The sequence below is a fragment of the Saprolegnia parasitica genome (assembly GCF_000151545.1).
Source record: "Saprolegnia parasitica CBS 223.65 unplaced genomic scaffold supercont2.18, whole genome shotgun sequence".
Classification (NCBI taxonomy): Eukaryota; Oomycota; class Saprolegniomycetes; order Saprolegniales; family Saprolegniaceae; genus Saprolegnia; species Saprolegnia parasitica.
In genome coordinates, this window is record NW_012156412.1 from 371271 (window position 1) to 384305 (window position 13035).

General features: G+C 58.4%; 7 protein-coding genes across 7 annotated transcripts in view; 1 reads left to right on the forward strand and 6 right to left on the reverse strand.

Moving 5' to 3' along the window:
- Positions 1-2016, reverse strand: part of SPRG_05982 (hypothetical protein) — a gene marked incomplete at both ends in the record, with an annotated part of 2788 nt that extends 772 nt beyond the window's left edge. The window contains 9 exons of the mRNA XM_012344553.1: positions 88-136; positions 184-363; positions 410-796; positions 838-870; positions 919-1003; positions 1053-1319; positions 1362-1412; positions 1457-1707; positions 1759-2016. Of these exons, the coding sequence (XP_012199943.1) occupies positions 88-136; positions 184-363; positions 410-796; positions 838-870; positions 919-1003; positions 1053-1319; positions 1362-1412; positions 1457-1707; positions 1759-2016 (1561 nt within the window). The remainder of the gene's footprint in view (positions 1-87; positions 137-183; positions 364-409; positions 797-837; positions 871-918; positions 1004-1052; positions 1320-1361; positions 1413-1456; positions 1708-1758) is intronic.
- On the forward strand, positions 2017-3027 carry SPRG_05983 (hypothetical protein). The gene is made up of 6 exons (XM_012344554.1): positions 2017-2139; positions 2185-2322; positions 2368-2496; positions 2538-2627; positions 2671-2757; positions 2802-3027. The coding sequence occupies exons 1-6, from the start codon at positions 2065-2067 to the stop codon at positions 2961-2963; spliced, it is 681 nt and encodes a 226-aa protein (XP_012199944.1). The 5' UTR covers positions 2017-2064; the 3' UTR covers positions 2964-3027.
- Positions 3019-3579, reverse strand: SPRG_05984 (hypothetical protein; the record flags this gene model as incomplete). Its single annotated transcript, XM_012344555.1, has 4 exons — positions 3019-3140; positions 3188-3281; positions 3326-3427; positions 3475-3579. 4 exons carry the CDS (start codon positions 3577-3579, stop codon positions 3019-3021), a joined length of 423 nt encoding a protein of 140 aa, XP_012199945.1.
- Positions 3580-3822: 243 nt separating this feature from the next.
- On the reverse strand, positions 3823-5304 carry SPRG_05985 (hypothetical protein; the record flags this gene model as incomplete). Its single annotated transcript, XM_012344556.1, has 1 exon — positions 3823-5304. The coding sequence occupies one exon, from the start codon at positions 5302-5304 to the stop codon at positions 3823-3825; it is 1482 nt and encodes a 493-aa protein (XP_012199946.1).
- An 842-nt stretch (positions 5305-6146) lies between these two features.
- Positions 6147-7466, reverse strand: SPRG_05986 (hypothetical protein; the record flags this gene model as incomplete). Its single annotated transcript, XM_012344557.1, has 4 exons — positions 6147-6327; positions 6378-6577; positions 6622-6942; positions 6987-7466. The coding sequence occupies 4 exons, from the start codon at positions 7464-7466 to the stop codon at positions 6147-6149; spliced, it is 1182 nt and encodes a 393-aa protein (XP_012199947.1).
- A 1119-nt stretch (positions 7467-8585) lies between these two features.
- On the reverse strand, positions 8586-10034 carry SPRG_05987 (hypothetical protein). Its single transcript, XM_012344558.1, has 4 exons — positions 9516-10034; positions 9140-9466; positions 8875-9068; positions 8586-8829 (listed from the first exon to the last, which is right to left on the reverse strand). Exons 1-4 carry the CDS (start codon positions 9993-9995, stop codon positions 8649-8651), a joined length of 1182 nt encoding a protein of 393 aa, XP_012199948.1. The 5' UTR covers positions 9996-10034; the 3' UTR covers positions 8586-8648.
- Positions 10035-10519: 485 nt separating this feature from the next.
- On the reverse strand, positions 10520-11958 carry SPRG_05988 (hypothetical protein). Its single transcript, XM_012344559.1, has 4 exons — positions 11403-11958; positions 11026-11352; positions 10781-10980; positions 10520-10722 (listed from the first exon to the last, which is right to left on the reverse strand). Exons 1-4 carry the CDS (start codon positions 11925-11927, stop codon positions 10539-10541), a joined length of 1236 nt encoding a protein of 411 aa, XP_012199949.1. The 5' UTR covers positions 11928-11958; the 3' UTR covers positions 10520-10538.
- Positions 11959-13035: the final 1077 nt, after the last annotated feature.

Here is a 13035-nt window from a genome sequence, read left to right on the forward strand (position 1 = left end):
CGCGGGTCGCAGCGGCTTCAGCGGCGCGCGCTTTCAGCATCGCGGCCCGTGCGTGCGCTCGCAGCACAGCGCACGTCGCCCGCGCACGGGCGCCTCGAACCACGGCCTGCAGCCGCGTGGCCACCGTGAGCCGGGCCTACCGATCGAGCCCGAGATGAGAAAAGCCAGTGGTGATGATTGTACTTCGAGCATTTTCCGCGCGCGCTTGGCGGCGGCGACGGCTTGCAAGGCGTCGCACTTGGCTTGCTCGTCGCGCTTGCGCTGCGCTTCCTCGTCGGCGACGAGCTGGCGGCTCGCCTCCACGCGCTCTCGCTCGAGCTGCGCCTGTCGCGCCAAAGTATGCGCGGCGTGTCGGCGGCGCACCTACCCATAGGCAGGCTGTCATGGTGACAGATCCACGAGAGCGTACACGCGAGCATCGTAGAAAGCGCCGCACGGTGCGCTGAATGCGCTTGGCGGCGGCGCGGATCGTGTCCGGGTTGAGCTTGGCCCGCTGCGATGCGCTCATGCTCAGCTCAGCGATCCCAATCGAGTGCACTTTTCCGAGGGTAATCTGGAGGACCTTGGGCGGGTCGGTGGCACCGCCGCTTGCGTGGGTCCAGACAAGCTGCGGCACATCGCGGTTGCCTTCGTCGCCCGTGCCGAGTTGCCCTTCCTCGCCAAAGCCCCAGAGGTAGAGTCGTCCCGCAAACGAGACGGCGGCCGAGTGCCCAAAGCCACAGGCAACCTGCTCGATGTCGTCGAGGCTCTTGACGAGCTTGGGCACGCTTGAGTCACTGCAGTGCCCGAGGCCGAGCTAACCACGTCGACTGAGCATTTTCAACGTACAGGGCATACCTGGCCAAACGCTCCCCAGCCCCACGCATACACCTAGTCAGTCGTCCATGAAGATGTACTGCAATCGCAAAGGCACAGTACTTTGCGGCTGTTTGTCAGAGCAAGCGAGTGAGCCCCGCCAAAGCTGAGCTGCTTGACGTCGCGCAAGCTCTCGATGCGCGTGGGTCTAAGCATGGCACTTCGTGTGTGCACCAGTCGAGTGGAAGGCGACGCACGTGTGCAGAGACTCGTCCGAGCCAAGGCCTAATCGACCTTTCTCGCCCCAGCCCCACGTATACACGGCGTGGTCGAGGCTCACGGCGCCCGAGTGGTTCATGCCGCAGACGATTGAGGCAAAGCGCACGGGGCTGGCCACGAGCAGTGGCTCGTTGCTATTGCAGTACGAGCCAGTGCCGAGCTGTCCCGCGCGGTTGCTTCCAAAGCCAAACGCGCGCCCCGTGGCGTCCAGCACGAGGGTATGCTCCGCACCGCAAGCGACTTGGCTACAATGCATGTGAGACTCCAACGCGAGCTCGTGCACGCACTGAATAGCGGCTGTCGTTGGCATGTGCTGGATGCGCTTCGGGATGGCGACGCTGCATGGATTGTCAGCAACGCTCGCGCAGAGCGGGCGCTTCACCTGTGCTCATCGCCGTGGCCGAGACGCCCGCCTGCGCCTTGGCCCCACGTGTAGACGGCGCCAGCGGCCGAGAGGAGGCCAATGTGCCCCGAACCAGAAGCGACGCTCTGAATCACGACGCCGTCCAGACCTGGCACACGTTCGGGAAGCCTGGCTGTCGTGGGTAAGGTCGTGTCGGTCGGCGGACGTCCCCATAGATACACATGGCCTTCGTCGTTGACAGCAACCGTGAAGAGCTCACTGCAGCTCAGCTAGAAACGCAGGTTGTTGTTACATGCGCAGGTGAGGATGGGCGATGGAACCTGGAGCTTGCGATGGTCCGTCGAGATGCGATAGAGCTCCAGGACGATCTCGGGTGCGAGACGGTGGCGGTCGTCGCCGAGCCCCAGCTGGCCGTGGCTGCCGCTGCCCCAGCTGCGGACTTCGGTTGTCGAGTAAAAGTTGTGGCCTGGACTCCACGCATCCTGGACGACGGTGGACGCCTTTGTTATTTCGGACCCGAGCCGGCGCAAGAAGGCGCGTTTGGCCTGCTCCGACTTGGGCGGCGGTCGTCGCTTCATCCCGCCGAAACGACGGTCGTTTTTGCGCAGGTTTCAAAAGTCAACACCATGAAGTTCCACCTCAAGACGATCCACCGCCGGTACTACACGCCCGAAGAAGTGGGCATCCACAAGTGCGCCGACGTACGACGCTCTCCCGCGCACACCTCGGCGCTCATAATGGTGTAGGACTGCTGGCTCGTCGTCTTTGGGCGCGTTCTGGATGTCACGGCGCTCATCGCAGCGCACCGTGGCCAGCTCACGCAGCCGCTGGTGCAGCACGCTGGCGAGGACATTACGCACTGGTTCGACCCGCTCACGCGCGAGGTATATACGCTACGGCTGAGCAGACGGCGACTGAGCCAATCGCAGGTCAAGACCCACATCGATCCCGACCGCAACATTCGATTGCCGTTTTTGCCCTACGGCCGCTTTCTCGGCGTACCGCCCCCCGAGCCCGTGACCGATTGGAACACGCTGGAGCTCCAGCCGTGGTGGACGGTGCGCGCATGCATGCCCGCCGTCCGACTAATGACTTCTAGGACGATGCACACTGCATCGGGCTCATGACCGAAAATGTGCGCTCGATCCGGGTCGTCAACACGCTGACGCACCAGAGTCACTCGATTCAGGTTCCGTTTTGTGATGGATGTCGTCGCGATATGTCGATGCTAGGTGTGTTCGGAGGAAACCCTGCACGAGATCCAGAAGCGGTACATTGACCTGCAGTACAACGCCCACGCCGGCAGCTACACGTGGAAGGTGGGGTCCAGGGACAATACTATTGGTCTCGAGCGATGCGCTAGTACTTGGACGGGCACGAGTTTCTACCACTCGACATGGACAAGACGCTGACGCAGAACGGCGTCGTCGACGAAGCCGCCGACTTTGAAAAGCTCCATCTCGACGCTGACGAGTACCAGCCGATCGTGCACATTTACTACAACGACGATCTGACGATCCTCTAGTCGCCATTTGGAATATCGTTCGTTGTACATTGTGTATAGATATGAAATGCATCGACTACACGCACGAATTGTTTTTGAGTTCCTGGAGCATGCTGCGCACAAACAAGGTCTTATCAACGCGGTTGATCGACTCAGGAAGGCGCAACGTCGGGCGATCGATGCCGAGGTTGAGCAAGGCTAGAGGACATATTGATCAACGACCTCTTCTAATGCATGGACGACACCTTGGTCGTACTGCACAAGGCTAATTGTGCCCTGGCTAGTCGTGTCAAACATGGAAAACATTGTCGCCAAGTCCGTCTCGGTAAAGAACGTCATCTAGCACGCCATGAGACCGTGGCTGTAGTCGGTGATGTGTGTACGGCCGTCCGGTTCTCGCGGGCATGGCGAATAAGGTTGAGCTGCTGCACCATAAACTCACGCGGGTTGGTCGGGCGAATGTACATCATGTTGGTGCAGATCTCCTGGCAAACGACCCATGACATCGACGAGTAGTGGGTGAGAGCGGTACCTGAAGAATCTCGTGGATCTTGTTGGCTTTGAGGTACTTTTCGGCTTTCTCACGCGGGTCCCGGGGCTCGAACTCGGTCGTTGAGCCCTCGCGTCGCATCGCCATCCTTGGTTTAGGTTTCACGTCAACCGCCGGCGACGTTTCGTGGAGCCGAACGGTTCAAACCGAGATTTGACCATCGGCGAAAGATTTCGCGTTAAGAATAGATAGATAGATAGATAGATAGATAGATAGATAGATAGATAGATAGATCAATTGATATCATACTTTAGGGCCGGAGGTACGCGCGGACTTGAATGCCGTCCTGCGAGAAGAGAGATAGATAGATAGATCAATTGATATCATACTTTAGGGCCGGAGGTACGCGCGGACTTGAATGCCGTCCTGCGAGAAGAGACCAATGCCGAGCTCGAACGCAGGATCGTTGAGCGGCGCGATGAGCTCAAACGTGAAGCGCTGGTAGAGGCTCGCAACAACGACCTTGAGCTGGAGGAGCGCGACGGATTGGCCGACGCAGCGGCGCGGGCCCGCGTGAAAGACCGGATACTCGAACGCACTTGGTCGCGTAGCGCCGGTGAGCCAACGCTCAGGCGAGAACGTCGTCGCTTGCGGCCACCGGGTGTGGTCGCGGCCCATGACGAAGGGCGAGAATTCGACGTTGGTACCTGCCGGGACAAACGTGCCGTCGGGCAACACATCGTCGGCGACTGCGCTCTTGAGCTCGTAGGGCACGGGTGGGAAGAGGCGGAAGGTCTCACGCACAATCGCATCGAGGTACGACATGCAGCCCACGCTCGCGTAGGTGATCTCGCTGGCTTGGAGCTCGCTTAGAAGCCGCGCTTCGACGTCAGAGTGCTTGCTCACCGCGTAGAGGATCCACGCGAGGCCGCTCCCGACCGTCTCCCGGCCCGCAAGCATCATGGTCATCATCATGTCGCGGATAAACGTGTCCGAAATCAGGTTGTCACCGGCTTCCTGGCGCCGGAGGAGCTCCGAGAGAAGGTCGTTGCCCCTGGTGGCGCTGAGCCGCTTGGTGCGGATTGTGTCGCGACAGAGCGCGTTGATGCGCCGCATGACGCGTGCGAGGCGGTACTCGGACGGCATGAACCAGCCGAGCCATCGGTACCACGGCTGCGTGAAGCGCGCGACGCTGAGGTTGCTCGCCTCCCGAAAAAGGTCTCGAAACTCGGTGGCGTTGGCGGTCTCAAAGACGAGCCCAAACGCCATGGCGTACGTGAACTTGGTCGTCAGCGACAGCGCAATCGCCTCGACGTCCAAGAGCGCGCCGTCGCCTTGCGCTTCGATCTCCGACACCAGCGCCGACGTGTGTTCGAGGAAGACGGCGTCCATGAGTGTCTTGATGGCGTTGGTCGAGAAGAGCGACGCGATGATCTTGCGCTGGGCCTTCCAGCTCGACGAGGCCGACGGGTTGACGTTGAAGATGCCGCGGCCCATGAGCTCGCTGAGCGCGCGCTGCATCATGGCTGGCTTGACGTAGTTGGTGTGGTTGCTCGCGAGGATATGCTGGACGTTGGCGGCGCTTGACGTGCACACAGAGCCGTCCATGAGAAGGTCCACGCGCACCGCATACGTGCTCCCAAGCGTCTCGAAAAGCTCCAGTTTCCAGTAGTAGTGGTCGTGGATGTGCTCGTGTTGCTGCACCAAGTTGCCAAACAGTTTGTGGCCCGGAAGACTCGGCAGACGGGCGAGCGCGGCGGCAATCCGAGCTTTGCGGCGGTAGATGAGTGGGAGCTTGGTAATGAGCATGTAGGTGAGCCCGACGGCGACGGCAATTGCAGTCTCTTGTGCAAAAGTGAGCCCGAGCGCCATGAGCGAGCAAAATGAAAAGTGAGTGGCAACGCTCGCACGTCGCTCGGGCGCCCCATCACATGGACAAAGCGGAATGCCCACCGTCACATTTCAATTCTAGATTCTGAAAGTCTGAAATTGAACGAAATTCGAGACGCTTGTTCGTCCGTACCTACCCCCGCCGCATTGCATTCTGGTAGCCAAATGACTGGTAATGAACGCTTTCAATCGCAAGAATGCCACCAGAACCTGGACCCGAAGTGTCGGTTTGACGTATCGAACCTGGTGTCCATCCTTCAACCCGTTAGCCACTGGCTGTGTTTGTAACAGGATAACCATTTTGCCCATATTGACTTTGACGTATTATCCACTTTGACGTTGACCAGTTGTTTTGCTTGATGCGCACTAGCTGTCACGAGGCGCTGCCACGCGTGTCCACAGTACAGTAGCAGCGCATAGATTATACATTATGTGTGTGAATGGAACGCTACTGAATTCGTGCAGATCACTCGTGACGTGGAGCACGCAGCACGCCGAGGCAGTCAGCATACTGTAGTGCTTCGACGCGACTAAGAACCACCGTTGCAGCGGGCGCTGCAAAACCACAACCAGCGCCGAGTCGACGGCAGCAAAGGCCTCGCACGCCTGGACGGATGTGAGCGCGGTTGCGGCTTGTCAAGAGAGCATCTCCAGACACTCGTCAGCCGACACGAAGACCACGACTCTTGATTACTTCCCGCGTTTTGTGGTTTTGTCCAGCCCCTCATATTGTCTGTGTTCGCACTTGATGGAACGTGATATCTATTGCATGGATGGGCAATACGATCAATTCGTCATACGTCGTGTGTGGTATCTTGATTGATTTACTCTAAAATATCCTGAATCAAATGCGACGTCTGCGTTGTGTGCTTGAGGATGTAGTCGCACACCATGAGCGGTGGGTGCTTGGACAGCGGGCTGTCTCCAGGTGGCTGAATTGGGAGCTGCCCGAGCATGCACATGCGGCGACAGCATTTTCCGTCCGGTAGTCGCTCGACCACAAATCTAAACATCTCAACCATGAACGTCACAAATCAAAAGTTGAAGCTTCGTACACGGCCGTGTGGTTGCCAATGTAGAGCCCTGGCGGCGGCGGGTGCAGTGCATCTTCAAGGAACGTGCGCATAACAATCACGACGCGGTCCTTCTCGACAACCCGCTTCATGCCGCAGAGCATAAAGAGGTACGGCGATCCATTGCTGAGGTATCCGACGTCTTGCACGTACGCTGCGTCGTCGCCATACCTCTCGAGAATCTAGTGGTCCCATCGTCAAAACACGCTTGAGCAGCCTTGCGTACCTGGATGTTGATGAAGGGAATGCTGCCGCGGTCGCTGGCTTCGCACCAGAGCGACCAGTACTTGTCGGCGCTTGCCACAAAGTCCATGTTCAGAATACTCACGCTCTGCACGTCGAGAACGATCGAATCATCGGTCTCGTTGGTCTCGAGCGCAATCGAATTGTGACCATCCGGCGCGTCGAGAAGCCCTTTCCGAAGCAAAATCGAGTCGACTTGGCTGTACGCATGGTCCATCATCGCGTTAAACGTCGCTTCCCGTGCCTTTGGGTCGAACGGCATCTTGCGCAGCTTCCAGTCGACGACGTCGATTGTCGGAAAGCTCTACGGAACGGGCTCAGACACAATATGAGCATATTGCCACGCACGAGGAGTCGGGGCCGCTTAACGAGGAGCTGATCCAGCGCCGTCGCGAGCTTGAGCTGGTCCTCGAGCGCGCGCTTGAGTCGCTTGTTTTCCATCGTGGCTTCGCACGCGTACGTGCGCTGGTTCTGGGCAGTCTTTTTCCACGTCGAACTCGTCGCGAGCTCGACCGACTTGACCTGGCGAAGGACGTTGAGTTGCGACGTGAGCGTGTCGACTTGCTCGCGAAGGTAGTCGCGCTCGTCCTTTTGCCGCTTGCGGTACCGGTTCTGCCGCGTCTCGGTCGACGTGTCGTCGTCGGTCACGAGCAGCCGACCAAGCGACGGCAGGGCCGAGAGGATGTCGTCGGCGTTCTCGATGTGCGGCGGCAGACCCATCGCGGCTGGCGACGCTAATGGTGCCAAGGAAGGGCTCGCCTCGGCGACAGCCGGCGGGAAGGCGTCGTCTGGGAGGCAGGTCAGTTCGCCCAGCGCATCGGCCTCCATCGTTGACTCCTGTCCAGCTTGAAAAATAGCCCGAAACAATGCGACGTGTGATTGGCTCAATAATTAGCGTTTGTGATTTGTCTGTTTTCGCGGGGTTTTTAGCCCGTCGAATGCTCTCGGAACGCTCGTACGTCGTGGAATTGTTTGAGGTATCAGTGGATACATGTTGTCAATTGTACATCAAACACATCGGCCGTTTCGATAGTAGAGAACGCGAGTAGAGACATAAAGATATGTGAGTCACCCGCGTCAACCACGGTCTGCAGGCGACCTCCAACGAGCACCCGCGACGCCCAACGAAGATTAGGTCGCAATGCATATCCCACTGATGGCTTTGTAGAGAAAAGTGCAGGAGAGTGTCAAACCGCCGTTGGCTGCAACAAACCGTTCGTGGTTCCACAATGTAGCACAGAGATCTAGCTGCACTCGAACCAAGCGCCAGCAGGCGACCACACGTTGAGGACTACTCGTTGCGCATAGTGCACGGCACATGACGCTGCAGCCTCGGGGATCAGCTGCTTGTGGCGGTGTTGCTCACGGCTGCTGGCGCATGCAAAATCGATAGCCAGCCCTCGTGGCGCGGGCCTAGCGCAGAGACGGCTGCTGTCAATCGTGGCAAGGTATCATAGACACTCACCTCCACCGAGACCGTGCACTGTACATGTGGTTCTCACCCGCGACGCATGCAAATCGACTGGACGCTGTATATACCGGTATGATGCTGTCTAGCCCACGTGGCGCAGACTCCGAGACTGGTGTGTCGTAGATAATCATGGTCGAGGTACATCGCCGCGTTGCAGCCACGTCTAGCGCCATCGCAGAAGGAGCGGGCGCTTGACGATCCATTCTTGAACGATCTAGTCCAGCAGCTGCGATACATTTTAGCTCCAAGTATACGCGACAGCAGCGAGTATGAGTTGCACCGCGTGGCACGGCGCACCACAAGACACAAAAGTGATGGGTCCAAACACATGTGTGTCGCGAACGTTCAGTTAAACCTGCTGCTCAAGAAACCTTTGAACTCACCTGTGATGATTACCACAGGCTCAACGTTTGTGGCCGAGCGGTGCAGGTGGTGCGGTAGCACGAACTAGGACCTTCGCTCATTCAAAGCAACAAGACGTGCGGCAGTGTATTAGATGATTGAATAGTAGAGTACATGGGTATCGAGCCGATAGATATTTAGCTCATAAAGCTCTCGAGCGCTTTCGAGACCTCGCGCGTGTGGTGGAGGACATAGTCGCACACCATCATGGGCGGTTGGTCCGCGAACTGAGCAATCTCGACGCTTTGGATGGGCAAGCAGCCGAGGAGGCAGCTGCGGCGGCGGCACGTTCCATCGTCGAGCCGCTCCAGGACGAATCTAGTCGCAAACGTGAGCCAACATTGAGCCGCATGGGGGGTGTACAGCGCCGTGTGGTCCCCGATAAACATATCTGGAGGGGGTGGGTACGCCTCGTCTTCGAGGAACGTTTTCATGACAATGACGTCCCTCTCGTAGAAGCGCTTCATGCCGCTGAGCATGACCATGTACGGCTTGTCTTGGCCGCAGGACCCAAGGTCCTGAAAGTACGTGGCGTCTGGCCCAAAGCGATCCAGGATCTACGCGATCCAAAACCAAATACAACGTGAGAAGAACTGGTGTTTCGTGAGAATAAATGAGGTTAAAGTACCTTGATGTCGATCTGGACGTTGGGCAGATGTGGGCGCGTCTCGGGCTCGCACCAGATTGCCCAGCATTTCTGGGCACTCGCAATGTAGTCGGAGGCCATGATCCGCACGCCCATGCAGTCGATCCCAATCGTCTCATTCGACGACGTCGTGTCCAGTGTGATCGACTGGTGGCCGTCTGGCGCCGTCGCCAGGCCTTTCGTCCGGAGGATCGACTCGACTTGCGCGTACGTGTCGTCCATTAGCGTGTGAAAGGCAGCCTCGCGCATCGCTTGATCGATCGGCATGGTCCGCAGACGGCGCCTGGTCGAGTCCATGGTCGGGAACCTCTAGTCCAAGTGCCGTGAGTCCCTACACCTTCTTTATCTCGTCGGGTACCATGAGGCGTGGCCGCTTTGACAGGATCTGCTGTAGCGAGCCCGCGAGTCGCAGTTGGTCTTCCAGCGCCCGCTTGAGCCGCGCGTTCTCGAGGGTTGCTTGGTGCGCGTACGCTTTCTGGGACCGCGCAACGGTCTCCCACTCGGACGATACGTTTTCGGGGGGCTTGGCGTCGCGCAGCGCTTCGAGCTGCGCCGAGAGCGACTCGACTTGGTCGCGGAGAAACTTGCGCTCGTCCTTTTGTCGTTGGCGGTACCGGTGCTGGCGGCTGTACGGCCCGACGCTCGCGTCCGCCTTGATCGTCTCGTCGGACGACGACGTCGACTCGGACGACACGAGCATCTTGTTGATGCTCGGCAAGTCGAATAGAAAGTCGTCCATGTTTTCAATCGCGGGGGGCAAGGCAGGGGTCGCCTTTGTCGACAAGGACCGCGTGCGCATGGCGGTGCAATAGGCCGCAGGTTCGACACTGGGCTCCATCTCTTGTCCGTCGCGGTCGCTTTTTGGCGCTGTTTACTCTGAAACGAGAAAGTGCAAACTCGGCCGATTGGCTAAAATTACGTCGGATCTCTTGCTGCGTCATCGCACACAGGTCGTCGACGTGGCCGTGGTAAACTTGGGTGTCGACCAGACGGTTGGACCGGACGTCTGCGTCTGGAACTCCTTCTGGACCATCTGTGTCCTCCTCGTCTCGAAGCGACGGCGCCATTGCGGCGCGAGTGTCTCTACAACACGGAAATAATAAATCCCTCTGGGAATACCTTGTGCCACTACGTTCTTATCAGCCCCGGTCGCGACGTGGAGAGAAAGGCGAGCGAGCAACGCCGAAACCAAGGACATAACGTCACAGCTGCTGTGTGCGTTGTGCCATCACGTGTCACAGACGGCGACTTGGATCGGCAATCTTTTGCGCCCTCCTGCGTCAGGAGTCCACGAGGTAGGCAACTACCATAGTGAGCGCACAAGGCGACATCGACTGGCGAAAACCCACCGAAAAAAAGATTGCGGAAACACTTGCTTCACTTATTCGCCGAGAATATCCTCAATGAGGTGGGATGTTTGCGTTGTGTGGCTCAATACATAATCGCAGACCATCATGGGCGGCTCGTCGGCCAACGGGCCGGTGCCGGGTGCTTGGATCGGCAGCTGCCCAAGCATGCACATTGTGCGACGACACTTGTCACCGCCGAGGCGCTCCAGGAGGCAGCTAGGACCACAGTACACATAAGACGAGACGAGGATGAATGTCCAGCAGTATGTAATACAAGGCAGTGTGGTTGCCGATAAAAAGGCCAGGCGGTGGCGGGTGCAGCGGGTCATCGAGCACCGTCCGCATGACGATCACTGCGCGGTCCTTCTCGACGTAGCGCTTGATAGCGCTGCGCATGAAGAGGTAAGGTTTCTGGTCCCTAAACGACCCAATGTCTTGGAGGTACGCCGCGTCCGGGCCAAACCGATCGAGAACCTTCCGCGTGGCATCAGAGACCCATCCGTGGTATAAGTACAGTACCTTGATGTTGACGGTTGGGATCTTGGCCGTCGTGGTAACGTCGGGCTCACACCACAGACTCCAGCACTTGTTGCAATTGTCAAGAAAGTCGACGTTCAGAACGCGGACACTCTGGACATCGATGACGATGCAGTCGTCACCATCCGGCATTGTGATGTCGATGGCGTGGTGCCCGTCCGGTGCGTCGCGAAGGCCTTTCTGCAACAGGATCGACTCGACCTGGCTGTACGCGTCGTCGATCATCGCGTGAAACGAGGCCTCGCGCGCGCTCGGGTCGGCGGGCATTTTGCGGAATTTCCAGTCGACCACGTCCAGCGTCGGAAACTTCTAGTCCAGCGGCCATCAGAAATCAGTGCCCAGAGGAGCGATAGCCGTACGAGCAGACGCGGGCGCTTGACGAGGAGCTGGTCGAGCGTGTTGGCGAGTTTGAGCTGGTCCTCAAGCGCGCGCTTGAGCCGCGTGTTTTCCAGCGTCGCTTGGTGGGCGTGAACGCGCTGCGTGCGCACAATCTTTTGCCACTCGGAACTCGACGCGAGCTCGACCGTCTTGACGTCGCGCAGTTGCCGGAGCTGCGCTGTGAGCGATTGCACTTGGTCGCGTAGGAATTGCCGCTCGTCCTTCTGTCGTTTCCGGTACCGGTGCTGGCGACTGTACGGGTCTTCGTCACCGGCGGCGAGCGACTTCGACTTTTTGGCCTTGCGCGTCGCCGGCGTGTCCTTGTCGCTCTCGGTCGACGATGTCTCGGAGAGCAGCAGTTTGTTGATCGAGGGCAGGTCGAGGAAAAAGTCGTCCGTGCTCTCGATCGCAGCCGGCAGTGGCGACGGCGTTGACGCTGCGGAGGCCAAGGGCGGCGACGGCGTCAGTGGGAAGGTCCGCAGCAAGAGCTCGTCGTCGCTGGCCATCGTCAATGGCAATATCGAAATGAAACGCTCTGATTGGCCCGCCCCAGCGTGATCTTCGCAACCCTTCGGATGGGAGACCTCGACGTCCTGCTGTTTTAGCGCCACCGTGTCGTCGATTTTCTAGCTGCACCCGTGGACGGTATACCCTCCAACCGTCCAGTTCTATTGCTATCGTTGCATCTGTTAACGCAGTGCGTACAGCCGTCGCTGGAAGAGCCAACTGCGCTTGCTCCCGCACGGTCGGTGGCGGCGATTACAGGCCGGTGACGCTGTCTAAACAAGATTACTGTCCTACCACGGCACGCATGGCGCGATGGTCAACTCGCATGCTTTAGCAAGCTTGAATAGACAGTGCAAGGCGTGGCGACTCCTGCGCCATACCGCACGGCTCTTGGACATCAACGTATACTGTCGAAGGCGTGTCGATGGCAAACTCTCGTGCGACGTGAACGAGTCGGTGGCGTAGCGTTATCGCACCTACGCGACGAGGTTATCACAAGAAGAAGACATGGCCTCAGCGTGGCGTAAAAGCTGGCTGTGACGTGGGCTTGGCTCTTGGGTGAAGCGCCTTTGAATCTCAGAGAGTGCAACGACGGGGCAAAGTCCAAGTGTATCAATAAATACGATGCATCTTTGTCGAACAAATGCTCTGCGCTGCGATTCACCGAGCCCACCGCTTCGTCATGCGACCGCTGGACTCTACACCTTGTAGAGCTGCTACAAGGAGTTAGACGGATCGCAGTTTGGCTTTCTTGATAGCCTTGTCTCTTCAAATCGTTATCGACGATCCTCGACATACTGGAGTGCCACGTCATGCGCCATCGAACATCTATAGAAGCAGCCAATCAGCGACAATTGCTTCAGACCAACAAACGGCCAGCAGGAGCTATGGTCGACGATGCGGTCATGGTAGAGAGCACGCTCATGTTGGCGTGCATCCTCGCTGGCAAATGCACCAGAAACACAGTGCTCGCTCCTGTGGCATCAGCAGAGTATATGCCAAGCAGCAGCAACCGAGACCCAAAGCTCGCCTAGGCCTGTGATTTGACGCCCTGCGCCGTCGCTTCAAGAAGAGGCCTCCGTCCAAGGTGGCGGAGCAGAGATCCTG

Bases quoted from the DNA above. Each gene is read 5' to 3' on its own strand.
- SPRG_05988 (XM_012344559.1), bottom strand. From the start codon at position 11,927: ATGGCCAGCGACGACGAGCTCTTGCTGCGGACCTTCCCACTGACGCCG. The intron at 11,353-11,402 runs GTACGGCTATCG...CCGCTGGACTAG, and splicing joins TCAAGCGCCCGCGTCTGCTC to AAGTTTCCGACGCTGGACGT. The intron at 10,981-11,025 runs GTACTGTACTTA...GCCACGCGGAAG, and splicing joins TCCCAACCGTCAACATCAAG to GTTCTCGATCGGTTTGGCCC.
- SPRG_05987 (XM_012344558.1), bottom strand. From the start codon at position 9,995: ATGGAGCCCAGTGTCGAACCTGCGGCCTATTGCACCGCCATGCGCACG. The intron at 9,069-9,139 runs GTACTTTAACCT...TGGATCGCGTAG, and splicing joins ACGTCCAGATCGACATCAAG to ATCCTGGATCGCTTTGGGCC. The intron at 8,830-8,874 runs GTACACCCCCCA...GTTTGCGACTAG, and splicing joins ATCGGGGACCACACGGCGCT to ATTCGTCCTGGAGCGGCTCG.
- SPRG_05983 (XM_012344554.1), top strand. From the start codon at position 2,065: ATGAAGTTCCACCTCAAGACGATCCACCGCCGGTACTACACGCCCGAA. The intron at 2,323-2,367 runs GTATATACGCTA...AGCCAATCGCAG, and splicing joins TCGACCCGCTCACGCGCGAG to GTCAAGACCCACATCGATCC. The intron at 2,497-2,537 runs GTGCGCGCATGC...AATGACTTCTAG, and splicing joins AGCTCCAGCCGTGGTGGACG to GACGATGCACACTGCATCGG.